The following is a 15,464-nucleotide window of genomic DNA, read 5'->3' on the forward strand; positions in this document are numbered from 1 at the left end:
AACCACTGATCAGGCCCGAAATCGGGGAGTAGTGATGGACTCAGACCTGAACCTCCAAAAGCATTTAAAGACAATTACAAGGTCGGCTTTCTATCACCTAAGGAACATTTCCAGGATTAAAGGACTAATGTCTCAAAAGGATCTGGAAAAACTAATCCATGCATTTATATTTAGTAGAATTGATTACTGCAACAGTGTTTTCACAGGCCTGTCTAAAAAGTGGATCAGACAGCTGCAGCTGATCCAGAATGCTGCTGCCCGCGTCCTCACTAAGACCAAGAAAGAAGAGCACAAAAACCCGGTTCTAAAGTCATTACACTGGCTCCCTGTATCTCAGAGAATATACTTTAAAATACTTCTGTTAGTCTATAAATCCCTAAATGGCTTAGCACCTAAATACATTACAGACTTGTTATCAGTGTGTCAACCCTCCAGACCACTAAGGTCTTCTGGCTCTAGCCTGCTCTGCATACCTAGAACATGAACCAAACATGGAGAAGCAGCATTTAGTTCCTATGCTCCACTTATCTGGAACAAACTTCCAGAAAACTGTAAAAGTGTGGAAAGCCTGAGTTCTTTTAAATCAAGATTAAAAACACATTTGTTTAAAATTGCCTTTGACTGTTCTAGTTAAACTGTTTTACTGTTTTTAATGTTTTTTGTTTCTACATTCTATCCATACTTGCTTTTATTCTGTTTTATTTTCCTATATTTTAATCATGTAAAGCACTTTGCATTGTCTCTGTACTGAATTGTGCTATATAAATAAATTTGCTTTGCCTTGCCTTGCCTTGCCTTACTTGATCGGACTCCTGAGCAATTGAAGACTGCCTGACTGTCATGTCAAAACTAGTAAAGGCCCCCACATACTCGAGACATACTCAAGGCGGACTCTTTAGTTTTAATTTTATCCAAATTAAAACGAAACTGGTCCACGCCTCTGCAATGGGAAGTCGTTAGGGTCGTTATTTGCCTGGCTTACAAGGGCCATGCTTTGATCACTCATATAGCCAGGCCAATAACAAAATTTTCTTTCCCTTCCACATTACTCCAGACATTTTAAATTGAGAAAGCTTTCTGTATAGGAAGCTGTTTTATGAAAGATTTATACAGGATCGGGAGTGATCGGCAATGACACAAAATAATTACTCAAACACTGATTCTGCTAGAATCAGTGTTTGCTCCATCACCCACTATTACCAGTACAATTCTGCTAGAATTGTACTCTTTAATTCCGCCACAGAAAACAGTAAAGTAGCTCAAACACTGATTCTGCTAGAATAATTGTGCCCTTTTATTCCCGACAGAATACAGCAAAACAGCAAGCACTTCTCAAACACTAATTCTGCTAGAATAAATGTCCCCTTTATTCCCCACAGAATATAGCAAAGTAGCAAGCATTTCAAACGGACGTGATGCATACAGTTTCCAAAATCGCTTTTACCGTTGGCACGGGACTGGAGAGCCGGTCAGTCCAAGCAGAGCAAGGCATCAGAGTCTGCTGTGGGTCGCGTACGGACGCCCTGCCACGTTGAGCCTTCGAACTTTAAAACGGGTCAATTTGACCCGTAACATAACAGGAGGGTTAAAGAGTACAATTCTAGCAGAATCAGTGTTTGAGTCATTATTTTGTGTTATTGCCGATCATTCCCGATCCTGTATAAATCTTTCATAAAACAGAAGTGAAACTTCTTCAAACTTCGGAAAAATGTCCAGTTGTTTTGTTTCTTAACTGTTTTTTGGAATCACAATGACTTGGATGACTGGGAATCTTCACCAGTTTTTGTGAGTATACTCACTGTTGAGTAAATTAAACATCTTAGTTGTATTAATATGGGAATGCTGAGGAATGCATGAGTTTTGACTGTCTCTCCCTTTAAGGGTAAGATAAACATGAGTTTTATGGCAAGGGGGGTAGGTCATCCTTGCCAAGTACCTACCCGTCGGTACTACCAGGTAGGTACTTGGTAGTACTTGATAGTACCACAGGGATTTGGTCGGTACCTATAAATGTACTGAATTTGGTATCCATTCCTAATTATGAGTAACAAAGAAATTTTCTTTCCCTTCCGGATTGAGTTTTTTTAAATTAAAGATACATGAACACAACCACATCTGCAAATAATCAACTCACCTGTTTTCCATCCACCTCAATATCTGCAACATAGTTCTCAAACACAGTGGGAACGTAGACCTCTGGGAACTGATCTTTGCTAAACACTATAAGCAAACATGTTTTTCCACAGGCTCCATCACCCACTATCACCAGTTTCTTTCTGATTGCAGCCATCTGAAAGACAACAGTTCAAAGACGGTTACAATAACCAAGATCAGGATCACTTACAAAAGTTTCACTCTTAAGTCCAGTATAGTTTTCTGGATGACCTTTTCTTTTGCTCTCAATTAGTCTTAATTCCATCATATTAATATATGTATAGGGAAATATATTGTCAAAATATTTTAAAGAGGAACCTTTTTTAGTAAATTATTTTCAAAGTTAGTTTGAAGTTACACAAGTGAAGCTTGTTCTTAGCTCATTGTGTAAAACCACTAGCAGCAAACATTTCATTATATTTTTCATTGTTTACAATGACAGGGCTTCCATCATGTAAAACTTGTGAAAGTGAAACTTTTGTTTTGAAAAGCTTCAAGAAGCCAGGGGAAGTATTAATTCCAACACTATAGGCTTTTGTGGCTGCTTGGAAGGATATAGAAAGAAACTAGAAAAAGCTGTTCCTGCGTAACAGCGAGTGAGAATGCTAATCGGCATAATGATTTGAGCAGAAGATGCAGAAGAACCCTGCAGAAGAGAAAAACTAGCAGAAATGAAATGAAAGAAGAACCAATTTTAACATGAAAGGACAACAGCTGAAGGATTAGAAGAATGTTATGAAAAAGCTAAACTAATTGAAGATAGATCAGATTTTTATATTTGAAAAGTTATAGATATTTGAAATTTAGCATTAGTATTAGTAGTAGTAGTAGTATCAGTAGTAGTTGTATCAGTAGTAGTAGTAGTAGTAGTAGTAGTAGCAGTATTGGCGTCATCTTGGACAGCCTCGCCATCATCTCCTTCATTTTCCACATCCAGAACATCACATGGTTAACTTTCGTATTTGCAGCATCAAGTTCTTCCTTCACACTTTAGCCAAACTGGTCCACAGTCCACTTACAGTTTCAGCTCCCTTACCTCCCTGTCCTCCAGAAAACCTCCAAAAGCTACATCTAGTACAAAAGACAGCAGCTTGCATCATTACATCATCTACTTCACACCTAAACATTAACTCCACTGGCTCCCTGTCACATTCAGTATAAATTAATCCTATAATCATACAAGGCCAACCACAACCTGGACAATTCAGGACACATAACCAACGCTATGATGTCATACATTTTAGTTTAAAACAGATTGCACATTACAATAATCAGTCTCTGCTTTTCCCGTTATTGCTCAACAATTATCACAACTCACGAGTTTATAAGAAGGCATTATTTAGCTTTTTTGAAGTGTAATAAAACTGTTAGACCTTAGCCCTGTGACTGGAGATGTGTCCAGGATGGACAAGCCCCCACCCCCCACGACCCTGTGTGACGTCAAGCCACGTTTCCCCATCAGATACGGCTTAATGTCACACCTGTAGGGAAAAGTCAGTATAGAAAATCAATAAAGGATGGGATGTGACATTTTTAAAAAGTTTAATAAAATTGCTCAAGGTTTATCAGAAAAAAACATAACTTGCTTTTAAATATGAACATTTTTAATTAGCAAAATGTTATTAATGTATTTCGTAAAGTTAAATATTGTTGAAGGTAATCTTGGCTGCAGTACTGTCTGTCTGGCAGGTGTTTTGGGGTCGGAGTAAAATGAGTCCATAGATCCACAGACAGGAGGCTTTCTCAGCTGTTTCTAGTACGACTTGCTTCTACAGTGAAGCTTCACATTCAATTCAATTCAATTCAATTTTATTTATATAGCGCCAAATCATGAAACATGTCATCTCGAGGCACTTTACAAAGTCAAGTTCAATCATATTATACAGATTGGGTCAGATTATACAGATTGGTCAAAAATGTCCTATATAAGGAAACCAGTTGATTGCATCAAAGTCCCGACAAGCAGCAGTCACTCCTGGGGAACCGTAGAGCCACAGGGAGAGTCGTCTGCATTGTACATGGCTTTGCTGCAATCCCTCATACTGAGCAAGCATGAAGCGACAGTGGGAAGAAAAACCACCCATTAACGGGAAGGAAAAACCTCCGGCAGAACCGGGCTCAGTATGAACGGTCATCTGCCTCGACCGACTGGGGTTACAGAAGACAGAACAGAGACACAACAAGAGAAACAAAAAAGCACAGAAGCACACATTGATCTAGTAATCTGTTCTACATTAGATGGTAGTAGCGGGTGAGCCGTCTTCTCTGGATGATGTCACAGTTAACAGAACGCCAGACCAGGTGTACCTACTATGAAGAAAAAGAGAGAGAGCAAAAAGTTAAAAGCTGAAATGACGACAGTCATTTCAATGTAATACAATGCAAAACTGGAGAACAGTAGACTGAAGAACAGTAGAAATCAGTAGAGTGAGAAAATTAGACCCTGATGTCCTCCAGCAGCCTAGGCCTATCACAGCACAACTATAGAGATAGCTCAGGGTATGAGCCACTCTAACTATAAGCTTTGTCAAAAAGGAAAGTTTTAACATTAGTCTTAAAAATAGATAGGGTGTCTGCCTCACGGACCAAAACTGGGAGTTGGTTCCACAGGAGAGGAGCCTGATAGCTAAAGGATCTGCCTCCCATTCTACTTTTAGAGACTCTAGGAACCAGCAGCAGACCTGCAGTCTGAGAGCGAAGTGCTCTGTTAGGAACATACGGGGTAATCAGAGCTCTGATATATGGTGGAGCTTGATTATTAAGGGCTTTATACGTTAGAAGGAGAATTTTAAATTCTATTCTTGATTTAACAGGAAGCCAATGAAGGGAAGCTAAAATTGGAGAAATATGATCCCTCTTGTTGATTTTCATCAGAACTCTTGCCGCAGCATTTTGAATCAGCTGAAGACTTCGAACTGCATTTTGTGGACTTCCTGATAGTAAAGAATTACAATAGTCCAGCCTTGAAGTAACAAATGCATGGACTAGTTTTTCAGCATCACTCCTGGACAGAATGTTTCTAATTTTGGCGATATTCCGCAGGTGAAAAAAGGAAACTCTGGAAACCTGTTTAATATGGGATTTAAATGACATGTCTTGGTCGAAAACAACACCAAGATTTTTTACTTTATTACCAGAGGCCAAGTTAATGCCATCCAGATTAAGGGATTGATTAAGAACTTTATTTTTTGAAGACTCTGGCCCAAAGATTACAACTTCTGTCTTGTCAGAATTTAAATGCAGGAAATTTAAAGTCATCCAGCTTTTGATGTCATCAAGACATGACTGCAGTCGAAGTAACTGATTGGATTCATCAGGATTTATGGATAAATATAGCTGAGTGTCATCAGCATAACAGTGGAAATTAATCCCATGCTGTCTGATAATTTTGCCAATCGGAAGCATATATATAGTAAATAGAATTGGTCCAAGGACTGAACCCTGTGGTACTCCACAAGTGACCCTAGAGTTTGAGGAAGATTTATTATTAACATGAACAAACTGGAATCTGTCCGACAGATAAGATTTAAACCAGCCTAATGCTTTTCCCTTAATCCCTACAGTATGCTCAAGTCTTTGTAGGAGAATATTGTGATCAACTGTATCAAATGCAGCACTGAGATCTAACAGGACAAGTATAGACACAAGTCCATTATCTGAGGCCATGAGAATATCATTAGTGACCTTCACCAGAGCTGTTTCAGTGCTATTATGAGCTCTGAAGCCTGACTGAAACTCCTCAAGTAGGTCATTACTTTGTAAATGTTCACATAGTTGATTAGCAACTACTTTCTCAAGAATTTTAGATAAGAAAAGAAGATTAGATATAGGTCTGTAATTTACTAACTCATCTTGATCAAGAGATGGTTTCTTAAGTAAAGGTTTAATAACAGCTACTTTAAAAGCCTGTGGTACATATCCATTTACCAAGGATAGATTAATCATGTCTAAAATAGGACCACTGATCAGAGGGAATACCTCCTTAAACAACTTGGTTGGGATTGGGTCTAACATACAGGTAGAAGGTTTAGATGAAGCTAAAATTTTAGATAGCTCAGAAAGCTCTACTGCTTTTAAACAGTTCAGACACTGCGCAGGTTCTAAGGATTCCTCCAATGCTGCCTCACTTACTGAGGATGAGGTAATCATGTTTGGGAGGATGCCAATTATTTTATTTTTAATGGAATCAATTTTATTTATGAAGAATCCCATAAAATCATTACTGCTAAGAGCTAAGGGAATGGATGGATCAACAGAGCTGTGGCTCTGAGTAAGTTTGGCAACTGTACTGAAGAGAAATCTAGGATTATTCTTATTCTCCTCAATTAATGATGAAAAATATGCTGCTCTAGCTCTGCGAAGGGTCTTGTTATACAACAATAGACTGTTCTTCCAGATTAGGTAGGATTCCTCTTGGTGTGTAGAGCGCCATTTTCTCTCCAATTTCCTAACATTGTGCTTCAAGGAACGCAGCTCTGAATTAAACCAAGGAACCAGCTTCCTATGAATAATCACCTTCTTTTTCAAGAGAGCTACATTGTCTAATGCAGAACGCAATGACGAAGTCATACCGTTTACAAAGACATCTATTTGTGAATTGGAAGAAACAACATTGCTGCTATATGCAGGGCATTTCTGCAATACGGAGGATATTAAAAAGGGAACAGACTCTTTAAGTTTTGATACAGCATTATCCGATAAAGATCTACTATAATGGAACCCTCTTTTGGGGGTGGAGAACTCGGTTAGATTAAACTCAAATGTTATTAAAAAATGATCAGATAGGACAGGGTTGTGAGGAAATACTGTTAATTCTTCACAATCAATGCCATATGTCAGAACAAGGTCTAAAGTATGGAGCCGAGAGTGCGTCGGTTCATGCACATTTTGAGCAAAACCAATTGAATCTAGGATAGTTTTAAAGGCTACACTAAGGTTATCACATTCTGTGTCAACATGGATGTTAAAATCACCCACTATAATAGCCTTATCAGTATTTAACACCAAATCAGATAAGAAATCTGACAACTCATCCAAAAACTGAGTGTAAGGGCCTGGTGGACGATACAAAACAACAAACAGAAGAGGTTTTATTGCTTTGCAGCTTGGATGAGGGAAACTGAGGGTTAAATGTTCAAAAGAACTGTAGTTATTAATTGGCCTGGGACTAATTAATAAATCAGACTGAAAGATAGTTGCCACTCCTCCTCCTCTTCCCACAGATCTGGGAATGTGGAAATTTGAATAATTGGAGGGAGTTGACTCATTTATACTAACGTAGTCCTCTTGTAGCCAGGTTTCTGTGAGACAAAACAAATCAATCTGTTTATCAGAAATCAATTCGTTAACTAACAAAGTCTTTGGAGGGAGAGACCTTATATTTAATAGACCACATTTAATTGTTTTATTTTTAGGTTCAAGGTGAACCGTATTGATTTTTATTAGGTTTTTATGATTTGTTACTTTTAGATAAGTTTTTGATCTGTTAAGTTTTGGCCGTGGGAAAGACACCGTCTCAATAGGATAATGGATGGGTAACAGTACAGAAGCTGCAGAGAGGTGTGTTAAACTACGGCTCTGCTTCCTGGTCTGGACCCTGGATTGTCAGCATTTAGGAGGACTAATAAATCCGGCCAGATTTCTAGAAAGAAGAGCTGCACCATCCAAAGTAGGATGGATGCCGTCTCTCCGGATCAGACCAGGTTTTCCCCAGAAAGTTCTCCAGTTATCAATGTAGCCCACGTCGTTTTCAGGACACCACCTAGACAACCAGCGGTTGAATGATGACATGCGGCTAAACATGTCATCACTGGTCAAATCAGGCAGGGGACCAGAGAAAATTACATTGCGCTCTACTCTGTGTAAAAATAAAAAAATAACTTCATAAAAGCTCTCTGAGAATCACCTCTGGCCTCACCCAGTTAGAACCCGCTCTCCAGTCCATGTTGTAACTGCAGTTTATTTTTTTGATGTAGTTTCCTTAATAATCAAAATCAAAATACTTGTCATTTTATTAAGAGTGCCCTGGTGCGCAGCGGCTCATTAGATGGACGCTGCTGTATATTGACTGACAGCCGCTCTGACTGCAGCTCTGCCTTCTTTGGTTCAGAAAAGCAAAGGTGAAATTATCAAGTGAGAATGCTATACAGCATTCTCACTTATTGTTTTCCTGTTTTTCTTTATTATTATTATTATTCCGCACGTTTTTGTGCGTCTTACTACTCCTGCATACTTCAACTGATTTCAACGATTTTCGTACCAAAACGTTCGGCTCGTTCTCGACATCACTGCTATATCTCATGGTTATGGTACCTTTTATACTTTTTAAAGTATTTGTACTTTTTGTGCGTTTTTTGCTCCCCTTGAAATGAATGCAAATTCCTTTAAATTCTTCAAATTTTTCATATTCCTTCAAATTCCTTCAAATTCTTGTAATCGTTCTTATTGTTCAAATTGTTCAAATGGTTCAAATCTTTCAAATTTTTCAATTTTTTTCAAAATTTTCAAGTTTTTTCAAAGTTTTCAAATACTTCAAATACTTCAAATTCTTCATTTTTTACAAATTCTTCAAATTTTTCAAATTCCTTCTAATTCTTCTGATACAACTGATATTAATACTACTACAACAACAGATACTACTCCTACTACTACTACAACTGATACTACTACTACTGATACTACTACTACTGATACTACTACCACTACTACTAATAATAATAATACTATTGCTGCTACTACTACTACTAATGATACTACTGCTGCTACTGCTACTACTACTGATGCTACTGCTGATACTACAACAAGTACTACTGATACTACTACTATTACTACTACTAATACAACAACTACTACTACTAGTACTACTGATACTACTACTACTACTACTACAAATTCCTTCAAATTCCTTCAAATCTTTTAAAAAACGATACTACTACTACTACTGATACTACTCCTACTACTACTGATACTTCTACTACTACTACTGATACTTCTACGACTACTACTACTGATACTACTACTACTACTGATACTACTACTACTACTAATGATACTACTGCTGCTACTACTACTGCTACTACAACAACTACTACTGCTACTACTATTATTACTACTACAAATTCCTTCAAATTCTTTAAAAACTGATACTACTACTACTACTACTGATACTACTACTACTACTACTGATACTACTACTATTACTACTACTAATACAACAACTACTACTGGTACTACTACTACTACTTCTACTACTACAAATTCCTTCAAATTCTTCAAATTCCTTCAAATTCTTTAAAAACTGATACTACTACTACTACTGATACTACTCCTACAACTACTGATACTACTACTACTGATACTACTACTACTACTAATGATACTACTGCTGCTACTGCTACTACTACTACTACAAAAACTACTACTGCTACTACTACTATTACTACTACTAGTACTACTGATACTACTACTAGTACTACTACTATAAAATTCCTTCAAATTCTTTAAAAACTGATACTACTACTACTACTACTATTACTAATACAACTATTAGTAGTAGTAGTACTACCGATACTACTACTACTACTACTACTAGTACTACTACTACAAAATTCCTTCAAATTCTTTAAAAACTGATACTACTACTACTACTTATACTACTACTATTACTACTACTAATACAACAAATACTTTTACTAGTACTACTGATACTACTACTACTACTACTAGAAATTCCTTCAAATTCTTCAAATTCCTTCAAATTCTTTAAAAACTGATACTACTACTACTACTACTGATACTACTCCTACTACTACTAATACAACAACTACTACTACTAGTACTACTGATACTACTACTACTACTACTACTACAAATTCCTTCAAATTCTTCAAATTCCTTCAAATTCCTTCAAATTCTTTAAAAACTGATACTACTACTACTACTGATACTATTACTACTACTACTACTACTAATACAACAACTACTACTACTGCTACTACTACTATTACTACTACTAGTACTACTGATACTACTACTAGTACTACTACTATAAAATTCCTTCAAATTCTTTAAAAACTGATACTACTACTACTACTACTATTACTAATACAACTATTAGTAGTAGTAGTACTACTGATACTACTACTACTACTACTAGTACTACTACTACAAAATTCCTTCAAATTCTTTAAAAACTGATACTACTACTACTACTGATACTACTACTACTACTACTTATACTACTACTATTACTACTACTAATACAACAAATACTTTTACTAGTACTACTGATACTACTACTACTACTACTAGAAATTCCTTCAAATTCTTCAAATTCCTTCAAATTCTTTAAAAACTGATACTACTACTACTACTGATACTACTCCTACTACTACTAATACAACAACTACTACTACTAGTACTACTGATACTACTACTACTACTACTACAAATTCCTTCAAATTCTTCAAATTCCTTCAAATTCTTTAAAAACTGATACTACTACTACTACTGATACTATTACTACTACTACTGATACTACTACTATTACTACTACTAATACAACAACTACTACTAGTAGTACTACTGGTACTACTACTACTACTTCTACTACTACAAATTCCTTCAAATTCTTCAAATTCCTTAAAATTCTTTAAAAACTGATACTACTACTACTACTACTGATACTACTCCTACAACTACTGATACTACTACTATTACTACTAATAATACAACTACTACTACTACAAATTCATTCAAATTCCTTCAAATTCTTTAAAAACAGATACAACTACTACTACTACTGATACTACCACTACTACTACTACTGATACTACTGATACTACTACTACTAATACTACTGATACTACTACTACTAATACTACTACTGATACTACTACTACAAATTACTTCAAATTGTTCAATTTCTTCAAATTTTTCAAATTCTTAAATGTTTTTCAGCTTTTTTTTCTCTTCTGCATGACACTTCTGCATCTTCTCCTCAAATCATTCTGCAGATTAGCATTCTCACTCGCTGTTGCGTAGGAACAGCTTTTTCTAGTTATCAGTGAGAATGCTATACAGCATTCTCACTTATTGTTTTCCTGTTTTTCTTTATTATTATCAGTGAGAATGCTATACAGCATTCTCACTTATTAAGTTCCTTCAGGTCTTGATTATTATTCCGTACGTTTTTTGGCATCTAACTACTCCTGCATACTTCAACCGATTTAAAAAAATTTCGTATCAAAACGTTCAGCTCGTTCACGACATTACTGCTATGTCTTTTTGTAATTATAACTTTTATAATATTTAAAATATTTAACTTTTTGTGCGTTTTTTGCTCTCATTGAAAATGAATGGAAAATCCTTCAAATTCTTCAAATATTTCAACTTTTTGTCATCTTACTGCTTCAGCCTACTTTCACCTATAAACGCCATTCAACTTTTAAAACGTAGTGATATCTTTTGGCTATTATGGTATGTTTCAGCTTTTTCATATCTTTCACCATTTTCGTATAGTACGTCTTTAAAATAATTTTGGCTTTTCAAGAAATTCAGCAAATAACATGCGTTGCTATGGTCGTCAAGGAGGCTCTTTTAGAGTGCGCACTCTAGAAATTCAACAAATTCTTCTTCTCCGAACAACTTCTTCTCACTCGCTCAAATTTCACTCTATCCACACAAATTATACATCAAAACGTAGGAATTTTTGTCTGGATTCGGAAAATGTAACCATCATTGGTGTGGGATTTATAGATTTTTCGCAAATCACCTCAGAGCGACACTAACCCGAAACCTTCCCCATTCATTTCCTATGGAGCGGTTTTCAAAAATGACACCTGGAATTCCAAAACATCACATGTTTTCGCATCGTCGCTACTCCTAAACCGTTTCATGTAGAGGCATGAGACTTTCACACATTCATGTCCCAACCCTTCTGGCGCTCACAAAAGAGAAATTTTGTCGATAAATGTTACGGTTTTGCCGCAGGAACAATTTGTTCGGGAGTAGCGTTTTGGGAAAATGCTAAAACAGGATCAGACTTCAATCTCCCCAAATGAGGCACTTTTCTACATCGTCGCTACTCCTAAACCGTTTTATGTACAGGCATGAGACTTTCACACATTCATGTCCCAACCCTTCTGGCACTCATAAAAAAGGAATTTTGTGGATAACTGTTACGGTTTTTCCGCAGGAACAATTTGTTCGGGAGTAGCGAATGTGCAAAATCCTTAAAACGCTTTGGAGCTTCATTCTTCCACATCATCCACTTTTTACATCTTTGCTGTGCCTACACCGATTTTTGTACAAACCTAAAAATGAACTCCATAGTCCTCAAAAGCCTGCTGATACTCAGAGTGAAAGAATTATTTTGATATCTCTTATACTTTTTCAGCTAGAGCGATTTGTTCGGGAACCTTTTTAGAGGATTTCTGAAATTTGCTAAAAATTCCTTTTATATCATAATTTTTTACGCCTTTATTAAACTTTTTTCAGCAAAAACCGATAGCTTATCTTCTTCCCCTATCCGTTACGAAAAAAATGCTGAAAAAATTACGTCTCTACCATTTACGGAACAGGAGATATGGAGCGTTGTTTGAGGCAAAGTTCTCCTTATAATCCAATAGCAGCCTCTGACACAAAGTCTCTGCACTTCGGTAGAAGGCCCGCTGCAGCTGTGTGAGTGAGTTTCCATGACGACGGAACTCTGATGGCCAGAGGGAGACGCTCCATTCGGATAGAATGGCAACTTTCAACATCCCCTGCAATGGCTGTGATTAATGTAGGAGCCTGAAATTCGCACAGTCACTTCCTCTTAACATTTTAAAATTTTCAAGTGACTTTCAGCAATATGTCACTTTTCTGTCCCATTTTGGATGTCACATGCTTTCCTATTGGGCCTTTGCTTCCAACAGGACCTGGCAAGATGCCCAGACACGACCCAATTGGCCAATACAGCACCACCCACCTGTGGGAAATGGCGCTACTGACCATTTTGGTCAAATGTTGAGTTCTGGGCCCAGATGTGGTGAGGCTGAGTTGCTAAAGGAGGCGGATCTTTGGTCACGTTTGGTGACATTAAGTATTGGCACCCCTTTTTGAGGCACTTCCCAGTACAGGATTTGGACCAAACTGACAGAGAACAATCACCAGGTGATACTGAACACAACCTTGTTAGCGGCTAATGGTTAGCATGTTGCTAACCGGAAGTAGCTCTAGGAAGCTCGTACAAACTTCTGCTTCACAGAGTCTGTACTTCCTTTAGAGAGAAATTTTCTAGTTGTTCTTAATCTTCAAATTCCTCCATTTTTTTAAATTGTTCAAATTTTTCAAATTCTCCAAATTTCTTCAAAATTTTCAAATTCTTCAAATTTTTCAAATTCATGACAATTTTCAAATTTCTTGAATTTTTTTCAAATTTCTTCAAATTTTTCAAATTTCTTCAAATTTTTCAAATTCCTTCAAATTTTTCAAATTCTTCAAATTTTTCAAATTCTTAAAATTTCTTCAAATTCTTCATTTTTTTCAAATTCTTAAAAATTTTTAAATTCTTCAAATTTCTTAAATTCTTCAAATTTCTTCAAAATTTTCAAATTCTTCAAATTTCTTCTAAATTTTCAAAATTTTCCACTTTTTCCAATTTTTCACATTTCTTAAAAATTCTTCAAATTCTTCTAATTTCTTCAAATTTTTTCAAATTTTTTGAATTCCTTCAAATTTTTCAGATAATTTTTTCAAATTTTTCAAATTCTTACATTTTTTCAAATATTTCAAATTTTACAAATTTCTTCAAAAATTTTTAAAACTCTTCAAATTTTTTTCAAATTCTTCTATTTGTTTCAATTCTCCAAACTTTTTCAAATTCTTCAAATTCTTTCAAATTCTTCTGTTTCAATTCTTCAAACTTTTTCAAATTCTTTAAATTTTTACATTTTTTCAAATTCTTCAAATCTGATTTCAATGTTTTCTGCATCTTCTTCTCAAATCATTCTGCAGATTAGCATTCTCACTCGCTGTTGCGTAGGAACAGCTTTTTCTAGTTATCAGTGAGAATGCTATACAGCATTCTCACTTATTGTTTTCCTGTTTTTCTTTATCAGTGAGAATGCTATACAGAATTCTCACTTATTAAGTTCCTTCAGGTCTTGATTATTATTCCGTACGTTTTTTGGCATCTAACTACTCCTGCATACTTCAACCGATTTAAACAATTTTCGTATCAAAACGTTCAGCTCGTTCACGACATTACAGCTATGTCTTTTTGTAATTATAACTTTTATAATATTTAAAATATTTAACTTTTTGTGCGTTTTTTGCTCTCATTGAAAATGAATGGAAAATCCTTCAAATTCTTCAAATATTTCAACTTTTTGTCATCTTACTGCTTCAGCCTACTTTCACCTATAAACGCCATTCAACTTTTAAAACGTAGTGATATCTTTTGGCTATTATGGTATATTTCAGCTTTTTCATATCTTTTACCATTTTCATATAGTACCTCCTTAAAATAATTTTGGCTTTTCAAGAAATTCAGCAAATAACATGCTTTGCTATGGTCGTCAAGTGGCAGTTGGTAGAGTGCGCACTCTAGAAATTCAACAAATTCTTCTTCTCCGAACAACTTCTTCTCACTCGCTCAATTTTCAACCTATCCACATAAATTATACATCAAAACGTAGGAATTTTTGTCTGGATTCTAGAAATGTAACCATCATTGGTGTGGGATCTATAGATTTTTTGCAAATCTCCCCAGAGCACCACGAAACCTAAAAGCTCTCCATTGATTTTCTATGGAGGTGTGGTGAAAAATCACACCTGACATTCCCAAGCGACACATGTTTTTACATCGTCCCTACTCCTAAACCGTTTTATGTACAGGCATGAGACTTTCACACTTTCATGTCCAGACCCTTCTGGCGCTCACAAAAAAGGAATTGTGTCGATAAATGTTACGGTTTTGCCGAAGAACCAATTTGTTCGGGAATAGCGTTTTGGAAAAATGCTGAAACAGGATCAAACTTTCATCCCCGCAAATGAGACACTTTTCTACATTGTCGCTACTCCTAAACCGTTTTATGTACAGGCATGAGACTTTCACACATGAATGTCCAAACCCTTCTGGCACTCACACAAAAGGAATTTTGTGGATACCTGTTACGGTTTTTCCACAGGAACAATTTGTTCGGGAGTAGCGAATGTGCAAAATGCTTAAAACGCTTTGGAGCTTCATTCTTCCACATCATCCACTTTTTTACATCGACGCTGTGCCTACACCGATTTTTGTACAAACATAAAAATGAGCTCCATAG

At 36.1% G+C, this 15,464-nt stretch overlaps 1 protein-coding gene across 3 annotated transcripts in view; it reads right to left on the reverse strand.

The window, feature by feature from the left end:
- LOC105923198 (rho-related GTP-binding protein RhoA-C) overlaps positions 1–15,464 on the reverse strand; it is a 101,215-nt gene that overhangs the window by 65,203 nt on the left and 20,548 nt on the right. For 2 of the 3 annotated variants that reach the window (XM_036133112.1, XM_036133113.1), the window contains exon 2: positions 2,135–2,290. The exons of the other annotated variant lie outside the window; for it this stretch is intronic. In XM_036133112.1, coding sequence (XP_035989005.1) covers positions 2,135–2,290 — 156 coding nt within the window. The remainder of the gene's footprint in view (positions 1–2,134; positions 2,291–15,464) is intronic. 3 annotated transcript variants of the gene reach the window in all.

This window comes from Fundulus heteroclitus, unplaced genomic scaffold (assembly GCF_011125445.2).
Source record: "Fundulus heteroclitus isolate FHET01 unplaced genomic scaffold, MU-UCD_Fhet_4.1 scaffold_58, whole genome shotgun sequence".
In the NCBI taxonomy this organism is placed as follows: Eukaryota; Metazoa; Chordata; class Actinopteri; order Cyprinodontiformes; family Fundulidae; genus Fundulus; species Fundulus heteroclitus.